The sequence below is a fragment of the Sus scrofa genome, chromosome 5, assembly GCF_000003025.6.
Source record: "Sus scrofa isolate TJ Tabasco breed Duroc chromosome 5, Sscrofa11.1, whole genome shotgun sequence".
NCBI classification, from domain to species: domain Eukaryota; kingdom Metazoa; phylum Chordata; class Mammalia; order Artiodactyla; family Suidae; genus Sus; species Sus scrofa.
In genome coordinates this window covers 58,000,421-58,015,179 of record NC_010447.5, presented here as the reverse complement: position 1 = coordinate 58,015,179, position 14,759 = coordinate 58,000,421, and the positions used below count along the sequence as shown (strand labels likewise).

General features: G+C 40.2%; 1 protein-coding gene across 1 annotated transcript in view; it reads right to left on the bottom strand.

Moving 5' to 3' along the window:
* PLBD1 (phospholipase B domain containing 1) overlaps nucleotides 1–14,759 on the bottom strand; it is a 71,188-nt gene that overhangs the window by 6,880 nt on the left and 49,549 nt on the right. The window contains 2 exon segments of the mRNA NM_001244629.1: nucleotides 1,942–2,082; nucleotides 2,193–2,393. Coding sequence (NP_001231558.1) covers nucleotides 1,942–2,082; nucleotides 2,193–2,393 — 342 coding nt within the window.

Genomic DNA, 14,759 nt, shown 5'->3' with positions numbered 1-14,759 from the left:
AACCTCATGGTTCCTAGTTGGATTCATTTCCACTTCGCCGCAGTGGGAACTCCACCTCATCCTGTTTTATGCACATTATGTGCATTTAGGTGGTGTGAGGAATGAGACGGCTCTCTCTGAGTGTTGTAACAAAAGTGATTTGAGGACCTGGGAAGCTGAGGACCAGGCCCTGATCCCCAGGATCCACGCCTTTTCTTGGTTCTGTTCCTACTCATCCATCGAATGATCGATTTCAATAGTTTTCCTAATTAGTCTCCCGGATTCTCTCAGCCTTCCAGTCTGTTCTTCCTTTTCAAAGACTCCAGTTTTCTAAAGGGTAAAGGCTAAACTGCTCAGCAGGATACACAAGGCTGATGTTTTCCCCTCACAGACTTCCCTCTAGCTCTCTTGAGCGAACAGTTGCTCCATCATACCACGGTCTTCATGCCTCTATTTGTTTGACCTTGTCCCCTAGTCAAAACCCTGGACTCCTTTCTAGCCTTTAAACCTCCATCCAGACGTCATCTTCTCTTTCATTTATTCTACAGAGGACTTCTTGTGTGTGCTAAGCACTATGATGTACCAGGCAAAATACTGGGACTTGCTGTGTGTTGGCAATGTGCTCAAGGACTTGTAAGAATCACCCCAATTAATTATCATGACAGCCCTGTGCAATCGCAAAGGTCCACACTCCCACATCCCCAAACCCATGGGGGCCACATGTGTTTCAGAATTCAGGGTTTTCCAGATTTGAGGACAGCAATAGAGTGTGTCATTTGCATTCAATATTACAGTCTCTGTGGAGAGCACCTTATCATCAAATATACTGATAACTTGGGAGTTCTCATTGTGGCTCAGTGGGTTAAGAACCTGACATAGTGTCCATGAGGATGCGGGTTCGATCCCTGGCCTTGCTCAATGGCTTATGCGTTTGGTGTCACCACAGCGTAGGTGGCAGATGCAGTTCAGATTTGGCGTTGCCATGGCTGTGGTGTAGGCCAGTAGCTACAGCTCCAATTTGACCCCTAGCCTGGGAACTTCCATATACCACAGGTGCCGCCATAAAAAAAGATATTGATAACTGCAGCCTGATGTATAAAATAGTCAGTTTAGAGCAGAGGAAATAAATAGAGGCTATAAATAGTTCAAGTTAGTTTTTGCTACCAAACAAGTTCAGATCAGGTCATATTTTGCTACCACAAGTGAACTAGGACAAAAAGCAAACAAACAACTTTTAGTTTTAGAGTTTTGAGCTTTCCAGATTACAAATAAGTGAGCGGGGACCTGTACCATTACTGTTGTGTTTTTCAGATGAAGAAAGTGAGACTTGGAGAGAGTAGGTAAGATTTTGAGGAACAGATGGGCAGATCACAGCAGTGGAACGTGGGCTTCCAGTGTGTGGGCTGCATTCCTGGCCTCCAGAACTGCCTTCTTTGATCCCTTTCACTGACAGAGGTGCCTTCTTTAGGTTCCCCCTTGAGCTTGCTACACCGCAGTTCATCACTGCTCTTTCCTTTCGGGGTTTTAATAGCTGCTTTATGTGCCTTGCTTCCCTACCAGACAGTGCGATCCTGAAGCTCGGGGATGGTACCTCCATGCTTTTCCCATCCCTGGGCCAGTGGAGCACTCCCATAAATATTTGCTGAATTGAATGAAAGTTTTTCTTGGGAACCCAGGAGAAAAGGTAAATATTGGATGCAGGAGTAGTCATAGGATCGTGAATACCTGGCTTTGTCCCCATCCACACAAGTCCACTACCACATGAGAGTTTGAGGTACAGGTTTTACATGTTGTGCTGAACCCGGTCCTTCTTCCGTATGTGACGAGCAATGGGGGAACCCATCCTTCCTTCTCCACCACACACTCCCCACATGGTCCATTCACACACCACAGGTTACCCACCAGATACGCATACACACACATACTCATCAGATTTCCAAACTTGTAGCATAAAGAAAGTACCTCTCTTCAGAACATCAGTTTGTTCAGAGTATTCCACATATGTAGGAATTTGCTCCACAATGTACAGAGTGCCTTTGCCAAGGCCATAGTTCAGATTTACCTTCTTCAGGTCCAGGACCATGTATTGATTGTTATAGGTGCCTGAAATATCAGGAGACATGAAGACAGGGCATGAGTATGGTGGCTTTACTGGTTAACTCAAAATCTAAACAGACTTACCTGCCTAAAAGTTATTCTGCAGGGCCACTTACCAGAGTTGTATTTTGAAAAGACCTCCGCCCACTGCTTGCCGCCACTTGCCATCATATTGGCCACTCGGACTCTTTGCCAGGCTAGGAGAGACTGGGGTACCACCTGTTTCATTAGGGTTTTATTATACACACTGTTTGTGGTCTGCAGCAATACCAAACCACTGCCAAGAAGGTAAAAGTCATCCAGAGACTCCAAAAATCCTACAGGAAACACAAAGATACAGACCTCGTTATACACAGACACAAAATACTAACCATCACTGTTAGCACAGAGCTTTACCTACACAATGCATTTGGCAGAACAGCCATTCTTATCCTCTCCTGGGTTTGGTCCACCTCTGTGGCAGTTATTCAAATCCATCACTGGGTTCTCCACTGAAAAATTTTGATTTTATAATTTAGGATGAGAAAAATATATTGAATTAGGACTGGTCCAAGTTCCCCAAATGATGAACAGAAGTAGATCCTCACTAGGATTTTGCAGGAGAACTTTCAATTAGGGAGGGATATGAACAGGCTTCATTGTTTAGGAAGAGTGCAGATGCCTGCTTTCTTTTCTTTCTCCTTTTCTGTATTTAACAAAGTTTATGTAATGAGTCTATATAAATTTTATAAAGGGAAAAAATATCTACGCTTTTTTTTTTGACTTTTTTCCATTTCTTGGGCTGCTCCTGTGGCATATGGAGGTTCCCAGTCTAGGGGTTGAATTGGAGATGTAGCCGCTGGCCTACGCCAGAGCCACAGCAACTCAGGATCTGAGCCACATCTGCAACCTACACCACAGCTCACAGCAATGCCAGATCCTTAACCCACGGAGCAAGGCCAGGGACTGAACCCACAACCTCATGGTTCCTAGTCAGATTCGTTAGCCACTGAGCCATGACAGGAACTCCAATATCTACACTCACAAAAGTGAAAATGATTTTGCAACTAGGATATTGACACTCTGGGTCAATGCCTTTTACAAATGTTGGAGGCAACACAGGAAAAATCAGTGGAGCAATAGGTCTTCCTTAAAGGCCTATTTCGTGCTTCTTTATTGTGATGAGTGTGGTAGGGATCAAAGTCTATCAGTCACAGCTGAAGCAATGAGAGAGGCCATATTTCCTCAGTAATTAACAGTGATGGATGGACTGGTGGTTCCAAATTAACATCAGAGAAGAGCCCAGGGAGTGTTACGAGGAATCACTCTTCCTTTGAGCTCCGTTGGGGCTTTGCAAAGTCCCACCATTTTTATACCCCTTTACCATTTTTGCCACATCTAATTACTGCTTGCCCTATGGGTTGCTAAACATTTTTCCTTAAATTAACTTTTAAAACTTGAAATACATAGCCTTATCATATAAAATAACATCCCAGGAACTGTGGGTTTAATATTTTTGGGGTTTTCTCCCCATAACCAATCCATTTAAGCAAATACATTTCTACCTAATGTGCAAGAAAAAACAAAAAACAAACCAGAAAAAACACTGGTTCAAAAACCACCAAATATCACTTCACCAGAAGTACACAAGCCACGCATGGGGCAACACCAATGTAGTCTGAGGAAGAGGCTCAGAGAGGAGATGGGCTCTATCTGGGATCACACAGCCAGCTCCTGGGCCTAGAATGCAGGCCCTTGGTCCAGTCCAGGGCTCTGGCACTAAGTTGAACACCTATGCTCAGCCTCCCTGGCGCTCTCTCTTCCAGCTTAACGCAGGCTGGAGGAGGAGAGCTTCATGGAGGAAGCAGATCTGGAACTGAGTTTTGAGTAAGTGTTGAGCAAGTAGAGAGCAGGGAGCATTACAGGTGGGAACATGAACACCAATGAAGGTGCACAGCAGGGGTAGATGTTCCCTAGGAGATTGGATGTTTTCATTCATTCATTCATTCACTCAACAAACAAGCTACTGTACATTTACTCTGGTCCTGATAGGAATAGGTGGGATGGGGTCAAATAATGGGATCACCTAAGACTTCAGAGCATATGCCGAGAGTCAGAGACCTGCATTTCAGTCCCTGCATTGCCACCAACAAATATGGCACTTCCCATTTTGTCTCTCTGTTCCTTGTTTCCTTTTTCTGATAACCTGGGACTAAGTGATGGCATTCACCTCCAGCGGTCTAGTTTAATTCCTGGAAATTTTTGAGTAGGAAAGTTACATAATGAGAGCAATGTACAACTAATTCACAATGAGCCTCCACAAGTCTGTCATTAGCCCATACGGAGACTTGTATAAATGACAGAAGGATGCACACTCTGGGTGGTACAAAGCTTTATGAGGGCATAGCATGCTTCAGTGAAATTTTAATGGGCAACTCCTCTGGGAAGATATAGCCTAGACATAGGATGCATGATTGACATGCAAAGTAGGAGATGATTTTCCATGATTATTCATTCACCTCTTGGTCTGGGGTCATTTTATGGTGTTTGAACTGTACAACTACACTTTGTGGGCTTGAGCAAGCTTTCTGGTAGAAAATCTCCACAGGATGACGTGCTGGATTTCTGGCATGTTAAACTAGCTAATTCACTCCTTAACCGTAGTAGCCTCTATGGACACAAGAGGGCAGACGTTCTTTAACATGTGTAAGTGACTAATGCTAACATGAAAGGATCGTCTTTCAAGAGCAAGACTGCTTATTGAAGATGAAAAAACAAAGGCCACCCAGAGTTCTGCAACAAAGAAAATCAACTGTTTTACCAAAAAACAAAAAACAAACAAAAAAAAAACCCTTTAGTCAAGGAGTTTAATTCTATAGTTTAGGGTTTAAAATTTAAAAAGGAAAAGGTCCAGAGAGGGGACAAAATCCTGAAACACTGCATTGTAAGAAAAACAAATGTTCTTTGACTATGCTTTGGAAGGCACACCATTGCAGATCAGGACAAGGTGAAACACTCTAGGATGAAAGCCAGCCAGCAAATAACATTTCATAGTAAGCTTCTTGCTAAATTAATTGAGAAATAAAAAGGAGCCCTTACAGTTAATAAATTATATTTCAAGACTTAAAAAATAACACCTGAATCATAAAAATTAACAATAACCATTATCCTCTGATGTCATTTAGATCTATTGCTTAGTACAACCCAGAAAAGTGTACCCTTTTACTCTATCAAGTGTATTTAAAAATGTGCCCATTTGGAAGAGTGATGTCAGCATCATGGGGTATGAGATGCTCTCTTTGTTTCTGCTTTTCAATATACAATCAGTACAACATCCATAACTCAACAGTGGTGCCTCTGCCCAACACACCAGGATGCTGGAGAATTCCACATATCTGTTATCTAAGGTAGGCGCACCAGAACACAAAGAGGAGACTGAAGCAGGGGTACAGTGGAGGTGGTGCCTGCAATCCTGGATCCTGGCCACACCCAAGAGAATCCAGTAACAGCGGGGGAGGTGGCACACAGGACTCTGGTGGCCTGGTACCTGCAGCCATAGGGAAGTGGACAGCAGCAGCAGCAGGCCTCTAGCTAAAGGGGGACCATGACCCAGCAACCCCCTTCTCCACTGCCAGCAGCAGCAACATTCACAAAACTGACTACCCCAGTCACAGCAGAGACATCTGCAACCCTGGCTCCCCTTCCTCTCTCTCCCTCCCCACGTGACAGCAGAGCCTGCCACCCCAGAGACTCTGGACACAGGTGAGGCACTTGCTATCTGAGTGATCCAGGTGGGTCAGCAACAAGGCACCAACAACCCTGGAGACACAAGAGCAACACCTTTAACAGAGATAGTGAAGGGTGAAATGCGCCTGCTTTTGAAAATAACCAGCGGCAGCTCAGGCAGGAGAAACAAACAAAACCCCCCAAAAGTATGCTATAGCGCCACCTACTGGAAAACAAAAGACATCTAATTACTAACATGTTGAATCATCAACATGGGGGAAAAAAAAAAAAAAGGCTCCACCTGAAGGAGAAATATGTTCATCACTTCAAATCCACTGACAGAGGTGCACTCATCAAGCACCACGATGAATCATGATAACACAGTGACACAAAAAGAAAATGACAATCATCCAGAAACCAAACTTAAAGTCATGGAACACTGTGATCTAACGTAGAAAATTCAAAATAGCTGTCGTTAAGATACTCAATGACCTATAAGGAAAACTTACAAAGACAGTTCAATGAGCTCAGGAATAAAATTAATGAACAGAAGAACTACTTTAACAAAGACACTGAAATTTGAAAAAAAAAAAAAAAAAAGAAATTCTGGAGCTGAAGAACCCAATAATTGAGATGAAGAATGCATTAGAGTACAACTACTATGGAAAACAGTATGTAAGTAACTTAGAAAACTATACATAGAACTACCATATGACCCAGCAATCCCACTCTTGGGTATATATCCGGACAAAACTTTCCTTGAAAAAGACACATGCACTCGCATATTCATTGCAGCAATATTCACAATAGCCAAGACATGGAAACAACATAAATGTCCATAGACAGATGATTGGATTAAGAAGATATGGTCTATATACACAATGAAATACTACTCAGCCATAAAAAAGAACAAAATAATGCCATTTGCAGTAACATGGATGGAATTAGAGACTCTCATACTGAGTGAAGTAAGTTAGAAAGAGAAAGACAAAAACCATGATATCATTTATATCTGGAATCTGATATATGGCACAAACGAAACTTTCCACAGGAAAAAAAAAAAGCATGAACATGGACAACAGACTTGTGGTTGCCGAGAGGGAGGGGGAGGGAGTGGGATGGATTGGGAATTTGGGGTTAATAGATGCAAACTGTTGCCTTTGGAATGGAAAAAAAAAAAGAAAGAAAGAAAAAAATGCATTAGAGGAGCTCCCTGCTGTGTGGTGCAGCAGGTTAAGGATCTGGCGTTGTCTCTGCAGTGGCTTGGGTTGCTGCTGAAGTGTGGGTTTGATCCCTGGCCTGGGAAATTCCACAGGCCAGGGATGAGGCCAGAAAAAAAAATAATAATGCATTAGAAAGCATATCATATGGAAGAGAGAATTAGTGACCATGAAGATGGAAATCTAGAAATGATACAAGTAGAGGAGGAGAGTGAATTAAGATCTAAAAAAATAAAGTGTACAGAACTATCTGACTCTATTAGGAAAGGCATAACATTAGGGGAATGGGTATCCCAGAAGGAGAGGGGAGGGTGAAGGATGCAGAGAGTTTATTTAAATAAATAATAGCTGAGAAGTTCCCAAACTTGGAGAAGGAACTGGATGTATAAGTGCACAAAGCTAAGAGAACTTATAGTCATCTCAATACAGAAAGACCTTCTTTGAGGCACTTTATATTAAAACTGCCAAAAGTCAACAACAAAACAGATTTTTTTTTTTTTTGGTCATGCCCATGGCATGTAGAAATTCCTGGGCCAGGAATCAAACCCTCACCACAGCTGTAACCAGCACCAGAGCAGTGACAACACTGGATCCTTAACCCACTGTGCCACCAGGGAACTCCCAAAGAAAGAATTTTAAAGGCAGCCAGAGACAAAAGGACAGTAACCTACAAAAGGATCTGCATCTGGCTATCAGTAGATTTCTCATCTGACGCCAGGAGAGACTGGAATGACATATTCAAAATATTGAAAGGTAAAAACTGTCACCCAAAAGTATTCTATCTAGCAAAGTTACCATTCAGATATGGAGAAATAAAGACTTTCCAAGACAAACAAAAGCTGAGGGAGTTCACCAACAGTAGACCTGCCTTACAAGAAATGTTGGAAGAAGCTCTTTCATCTGAAATGAAAAGGCAAAATACACAAAACTTTGGGTAAGGTGGTAAATGGACAGAAAGAATTTAAAAATTGCAACTAGATAGCATAATAAGTGGATAAAAACTTAATTAAAGCATAAAGATTAAAGGGAAAAAAGGCAGTAAAAATAGCTATACCTGCTTCAATTTGACAGCAAACTCACAACACAAAAAGGGATAATTTGAGACAATAAAAATATAAAAGGGGAAGAGGAAAATGATGAAGCCCATATAGGCAAATGAAGATAAGATGCTATCAGCAGAAAAAGAACAATCTTAACCATGATAAGTTTTATTTGAATCTCATTGCAATCACAAAACAAATCTAGAGCAGAGGTATGAAGAAAAAATAGGAAACTCAGAAAAACGTCAGGAAAAACATCATCCTGATAAGCAGGCAGAAACACAAGGAAAAAGAAATAGTGGAGATATAGAGCAATCAGAAAATAAAAGATAAAATGGCAGTACTAAGTCCTTATCTATCAATGGTCCCCTAAATGTGAATGGATTGAATTTACCAGTCAAAAGACACAGACCAGCTGGATGGATTAAAAAATAAGACCCAACTATATATGCTGCCTCCAGCAAACTCATCTCAGTTGTAAAAAGAAACATAGTCTCAAAGTGAAGGAATGGAAGCTGATACTTCAAGCAAATGACAGCCAAAAGAAAGTAGGTGTAGTCATATTCCTATAGGAAAAAATAGACTTCAAGCCAAAAAACTGTGACAAGAGATAAAGATGGACATTAAATAAGAGTAAAGAGGACAATTCAAGAAGACATAACAATTATTAATATATGTTCACCTAACACAGGAACACCAAAATATATAAAGCAATTGTTAACATACCTAAAGGGAGACAATAAAATAATAAATGGATAAGGGTTTTTTGGCCACACGCATGGCAATGCATAAGTTCCCAGACCAGGGACTGAACCCAAGCCAAAGCTGAAATGCAAGCCACAGCAGTGACAACACCTAGGTCCTTAACTGCAAGGCTACCAGAGAACTCCTTTGGTAGGTGATTTTAACACCTCTGCTTACATACAATGGAGAAAGTATAGTCTCTTCAACAAATGGGTATTGGGAACTGGACAACCACATGCAAAAGAATGAAGCTAGGCCACTATTTACATTATATGCAAAATTCAACTCAAAATGCATTAAAGACTTGAATGTAAGACCTGAAACCATAAAACTCCTAGAAGAAAACATAGACAAGATGCTCTTTGTTACTTGTGTTAGCAATATCTTTCTGGATATGTCTCCTCAGTCAGGATAAACAAAAGCAAGACTAAGCAAATGGGACTACATTAAACTAAAAAGTGTCTTCATAGGAAAGGAAGCCATTAACAAAGTGAAAACACACCTACCAAATAAACATATTTGCAATCATGTATCCAATAATTGGCTAACATCCAAAATACATAGAGAATTCATACAACTAAACAACAAAAAAGCAAGCAACCCAATTTTAAAATGAGCAGAAAAGCTAAATAGAACATCTTTCCACAGAAGGTCAGCTGGTCAACAAGCACATGAAAAGATATTCAACATTAATAGTTATTAGGGAAATGCAAATCAAAACCACAATGAGATATCACCTCATGCCTGTTAGAATACCTATAACAGAATAGCTATAAACAGGTAGAAATAAGTGATGGAGAGAATGTGGAGAAAAGGGAACCACCATACACTGTTGGTAGGAACGTAAAGTGGTATCACTGCCATGAAAAACAATATCGAAGTTCCTCAAAAAATTAAGAATAGAACTACCACATGATCCAGCTGTTCCACTTCTGGGTATTTATCCAAAGAGTACAAAAACACTAATTTGAAAAAGATATATGAACTCCTATGTTCATTGCAGCATTCTTTACAATAGCTAAGATACAGAAACAACCTAAGTACCCACAGACACAGAATGGATAAAGAAGATATGGGGGGGTGTATTTGTATATGTGTGTGTCTGTGAGGCATATATATAATGAAATACTACTAAGTCACAAAAGATGGAATCTTGTCATTTGTGACACTTAGGATGGAACTTGAGGGTATTATGCTAAGTGAAGTAAGTCAGATGGAGAAAAATAAACACCGTTATGATTTCACTTATATGTGGAATATAAAAATGAATGCAAAATAAGTGAACAGACCAAACCAAACCAAAACAAACAAAGTGAGCAGAAGGGAAGGATGGCAGGAGGAAGGTAAAATGGGTAAAGAGGATCAACTGTATGGTGACGAATGGAAGTTAAACCTTTGGTGGTGAGCACAATGTAGCATATACGGAGTTTGAAATATAATATTTATGCGCACATAAAACTTACATAATGTTATAAGCCATTAAAAAATAAAAATTTTAAATATGCTCATTTGCACATCTCATGCATTAGCTGCTCCAAAGCTCCCAAGACCAAACACATTCCTTCCTTCCAAAAGAGTAGAATCACTTTTGACCAAAGACAATAAATAACGTAATAATCCTCCAGGTGATTATTTTGTCTACTCTTCAATGGACTTGGTCTTCCTAGCTTTAGAATGGCATTCATTTACTTCTCTTCCTGCCAAGATCCTAACTGGTACCAATCATTAGACATTCAGGCACATGAAGTGCATGTTGGAGTTTGAGTATCTTGCAATGGTCCAAATAAAAGAATTAGTAAGCCTCTTAAAGATTATATAAAGTAAATATGAAGAAGGTCGCTTTACATTTAATCCACATTCAGTTTAATTATCAAAATTAAGTTTTTCTTCAATAATAAATTATCTTATTTACTTTATATTATAAATTTGTTGACTGTTTCCTTTTCTATTTACCCATAGCATAAAAGTTCCACCAGGGCAGGAACTTTTTCTGTCTTGTTCACTCCAGCACCGAGAAAAGGATGTGACACGTAGGAGGAAGAAAGAGAAGATGGTGACACTGATGAACTAACATTTTCTGTGTTCCTACCACATACCAGAAACCCTGCTTTAGAAAGATGGATACCACCATCTGATCTTCACACAAAGAGCACTTAGATGAACTCTTTTTTTTAAATGAGCTATTTAAAGCTGATAAACAGCATGGTCAGGAATAAATCTAGGACTGAATTTCTACACGTGCCTTTTCCACTATAACATATGCCTGACAAATGGGAGGGGAAAAGAATGTAGTCATGCAAATGGCGACAACACTGAGACACACGATCAAACACACATTGGAAGCCATTAGGAAGAAAGTGAGTCATGGCTTCCTTAGCTAGGTGGGGAAAGATGACCGACAGGTGTGGACTGGCAGAAGTCATCAGTATCCCAGGATGGTGCCAAAGAGGAATACAAAACAAAGGAGAGGAACTTAGGAAAGCACAAATGAAATGTTACAAAATCAGGCTACAGTTCTTTGGAATAGGCACCCTAGTTCTACTTTTATTTTTTTTCCCCTCCTTTGGCTCTACTTAAAGGCAGAAGAGTTGAATCTTGGCATGTGTTAAATCACAGATTGTTTGTATATATTTCAGCGTTATGATCAAAGTATCTAAGATAAAAGAGATAAAATGAAATGAATAAAATTACACATTAAATATGTTTACAATTACACAGACAATTTAATAATCCGTGAAAGTCATAACGTAATGGATTATGAAGGAGACTTTACTACATTTTCTTAGGGCTTTGAGAGTATTCTTTTATCTTTCTGTGCACTTACTTTCAAGTATTTGAACTTCAAACATGAAAAGGCTGAGCAAAGTCATGGCTACACAGATCAGGAGCCGCCAGAGTCTAAAAAGATGGGCTTGGACCCAATATGTTGGCATCACCTATGGTGTTTATTACAAATGCATCAGCCCACATCCATTGAATAAGAGTTCCTATGGGTGGCACTTTGGAATCTGCATTTTTTGCAAACTCTACAGGAAACGTTAAGTTGAAGGGCTAAGTATGTGTGTGGAAGGTGAAGGGATACCCGGATGTACAGGGAAGCGTGGAGCCTCAGCCTGGCCAGGATCGTCGTTTCCGTAACCCTCAATTAAAGCACTTTGAATAGGTTCCAGCTTTCCTTCCCACACAAAAGCTCCACCCACCTGGCACCCGAGGAAGCCCTTGGCGTTCGTGGCTCTTCTAGTTTTAGCCATTTAACTTGAACACAAACGGACCCATTTCTGAAAACAAAACCGGTTATTTTATACTCAGCTATGTTGTGTTGGAACCTCAGTGCCCAACCCCTGAGCAGTGCAGTCTTTTCTTTATTTGAAAAATGCAGATACAATACCCTCCTTGTTAGGTTGATATGAAAATTAAGTGACATGATACAAACCAAATGTGTATTGTGCATACATATTGTGTCAGTTACAATGCCAAGCACATAAGTGGGACCTAAACAAACATTAGTTTGTTTCCTTTCCATTTTAATAACAAGTTCAGCACAAACACGTTTAACTTACTTAAAACTTGGGTGCTAAAACCATACACTTGTTCACTCCTATTCACGTCATTCATAATGAGGGTGGCTACAAAGGATTAGCTTCGAGGTCCAAGTCCTGGGCTGAACATACGGGTTTGCATCTAAAGGGCCTTGATAATAATTCCTGAACATCTTGAACTCTCCTTTTCAAATCAAGGTTATAAAAGGGATGGCAGGGAGTTCCCTCATGGTGCAGTGGGTTAAGGATCCTGCATTGTGACTGATGTGGCTCAGGTCACTGCTGTGGCATGGGTTTGGTCCCTGGCCCAGGAACTTCCGCATGCCATGGGTCCAGCCAAAAGAATAAACAAGAAAACATTTTAAAAATATAAATAAAGAAATAAAAGGGAGGGCAATATGAAGAGAAAACAATAAGGTTGTGGCAGAGACAGTGATTTTTGAGGCAGCCCCTCCTCCAACTTCTGCTGCATTTCCTCAGCTTTCTCCCTCCGGTTCCCACATGTCCACATCAGAGTCTGTAATCTATCTGCCTGACTGCTTTCTTTTTCTCCCTAGTATCTTTTTTCCTTCTCTCCTTTCCACTTTTCCTCTTTCCTTGCTTCCATAAATATTTGTTCAATGACTACAATATTCAAGGCTCTGTGCTGGCCCTGGAAATGCAGATATGACAATGGAATGTGGGTTCTGAAGAAATGACACACAGAGCACCAGGGAAGCTGAAACGAGGGGCAGCTTACTCAGCCTGAAGGTTAGTGAAGGCTTCAAATAGGAGCTCTTGTGATCTTTTGTTAATATGGTAAACATGGGGGTGAAACGCATTAAAAAGCCATAAAAATGCTCCTACCAAGTGCAAGTATTCCAATAGCAGCATAAAGAAATTGGATGATTTCTCCCACAAATAAAAATGATAGATACTGTATAAAATCATTTAAAAAAACTAGTCGAAGGTACCAGAAAATGACCAAAGGCAGGGAAAAACTGAACACAGATCCTATTAGTTAAGAATGTGAAAATGTGAGTTCCTTGTGTGAGTGCACTTCCTAATCCCCTGTCACCAGCTCTGGTGGTGAAAAACTGCTGGCATAGTGACTTGAGATGGTAGTCAAAGTTGCTTGTTGAGAATTTAAGAGGACACTTTCATAAGCCAGAGAGAAGTATAGAAGAGCAGAGATCCAAAATCTGAATGTGTATTCTGCCCAATTCTAGGCTGACCACTAACTATGCAAGAGTGTGAGAGATGCCAGGGAGCTCAGGGTAAAACCAGAAAGAACTGAGAGATGTACGTTTGTGAGACCAAATTGTTCCTAGTGAGATATGCAAGTTTGCTGCCACTTTGATAGAGGGTGCTCCTCAATTTACATATAGCTCAGGCTGCTTAAGCTATCAAAGGACAAAATTCAGAGCTGGAAGAACAAGTGGAAACTTGGAGGAAACCTTGGAAATAAGAAAAACACAGTGAGAGTTAGCTCTAAAATCTCAGCTAGTCTCTGCCAAAATCCTTGACTGTTTACTAAACTACAGTGATCAAATGCAAAGTAGAAACGGAAAATTATGAAGATAAAAGTGAAAATCAATGAAGAAGAAAAACAAACAATAGGAAACCAAACAATGAAAAAATAAAGTTTGGTTATTGGAAAAATGTCAATAAATTTGATATAATTCCAGCTTGACTGATCAAAAAAAAAGATACAACATCATGAATGATTAAAGGTACTTGGAGCTCCCATTGTGGCTCAGCAGGTTAAGAACCTGACTATTATCCATGAGGATGTAGATTCAATCCCTGGCCTCACTCAGTGGCTTAAGCATCTGGCATTGCTGCAAGCTGTGGCATAGGTCACAGATGCAACTCAGATCTGGCTTTGCTGTGGCTGTGCTATAGGGCTGGCAGCTGCAGCTCCAATTCGACCCCTAGCCTGGGAGCTTCCATATGCCACAGGTGCAGCTGTAAAAAGAAAAAAAGGCACTTAGCTACAGATCCTACAAGCATTAAAAGGTTAATAGAATAGTATCTTATGTCAATAAACATGACAAATTAGAACCAGTGGATAAATTCCTTGAAAGACGCAAATTTTCAAAACTGACTCAAGAGGAATTAGAAAACCTGAATGGACCTATGTCAATGAAGGAAATTGAACTCACAGTTAAAATTATTCTAACAAATAAAATTCCATGTCTAGATGGCTTAATCAATGAATCCTTTTGAACATCTGAAGAAAAGAAAAAAACAATTCCAGTCTCACACACTTTTTCAGAAAACAGAAGGAAAAAACAATGCCAAACTCAGATGAAAAGAACAAGTTTACCCTGAAAAGAACAAGTTTACAGACCAATATCTCTCATGAATATTAGATGAAAAAATATTAATAATTTGAATAAAACACAAATAAAGAGAATAATAGATGATGATTAAGTAGGGTTGATCTCAGGTAT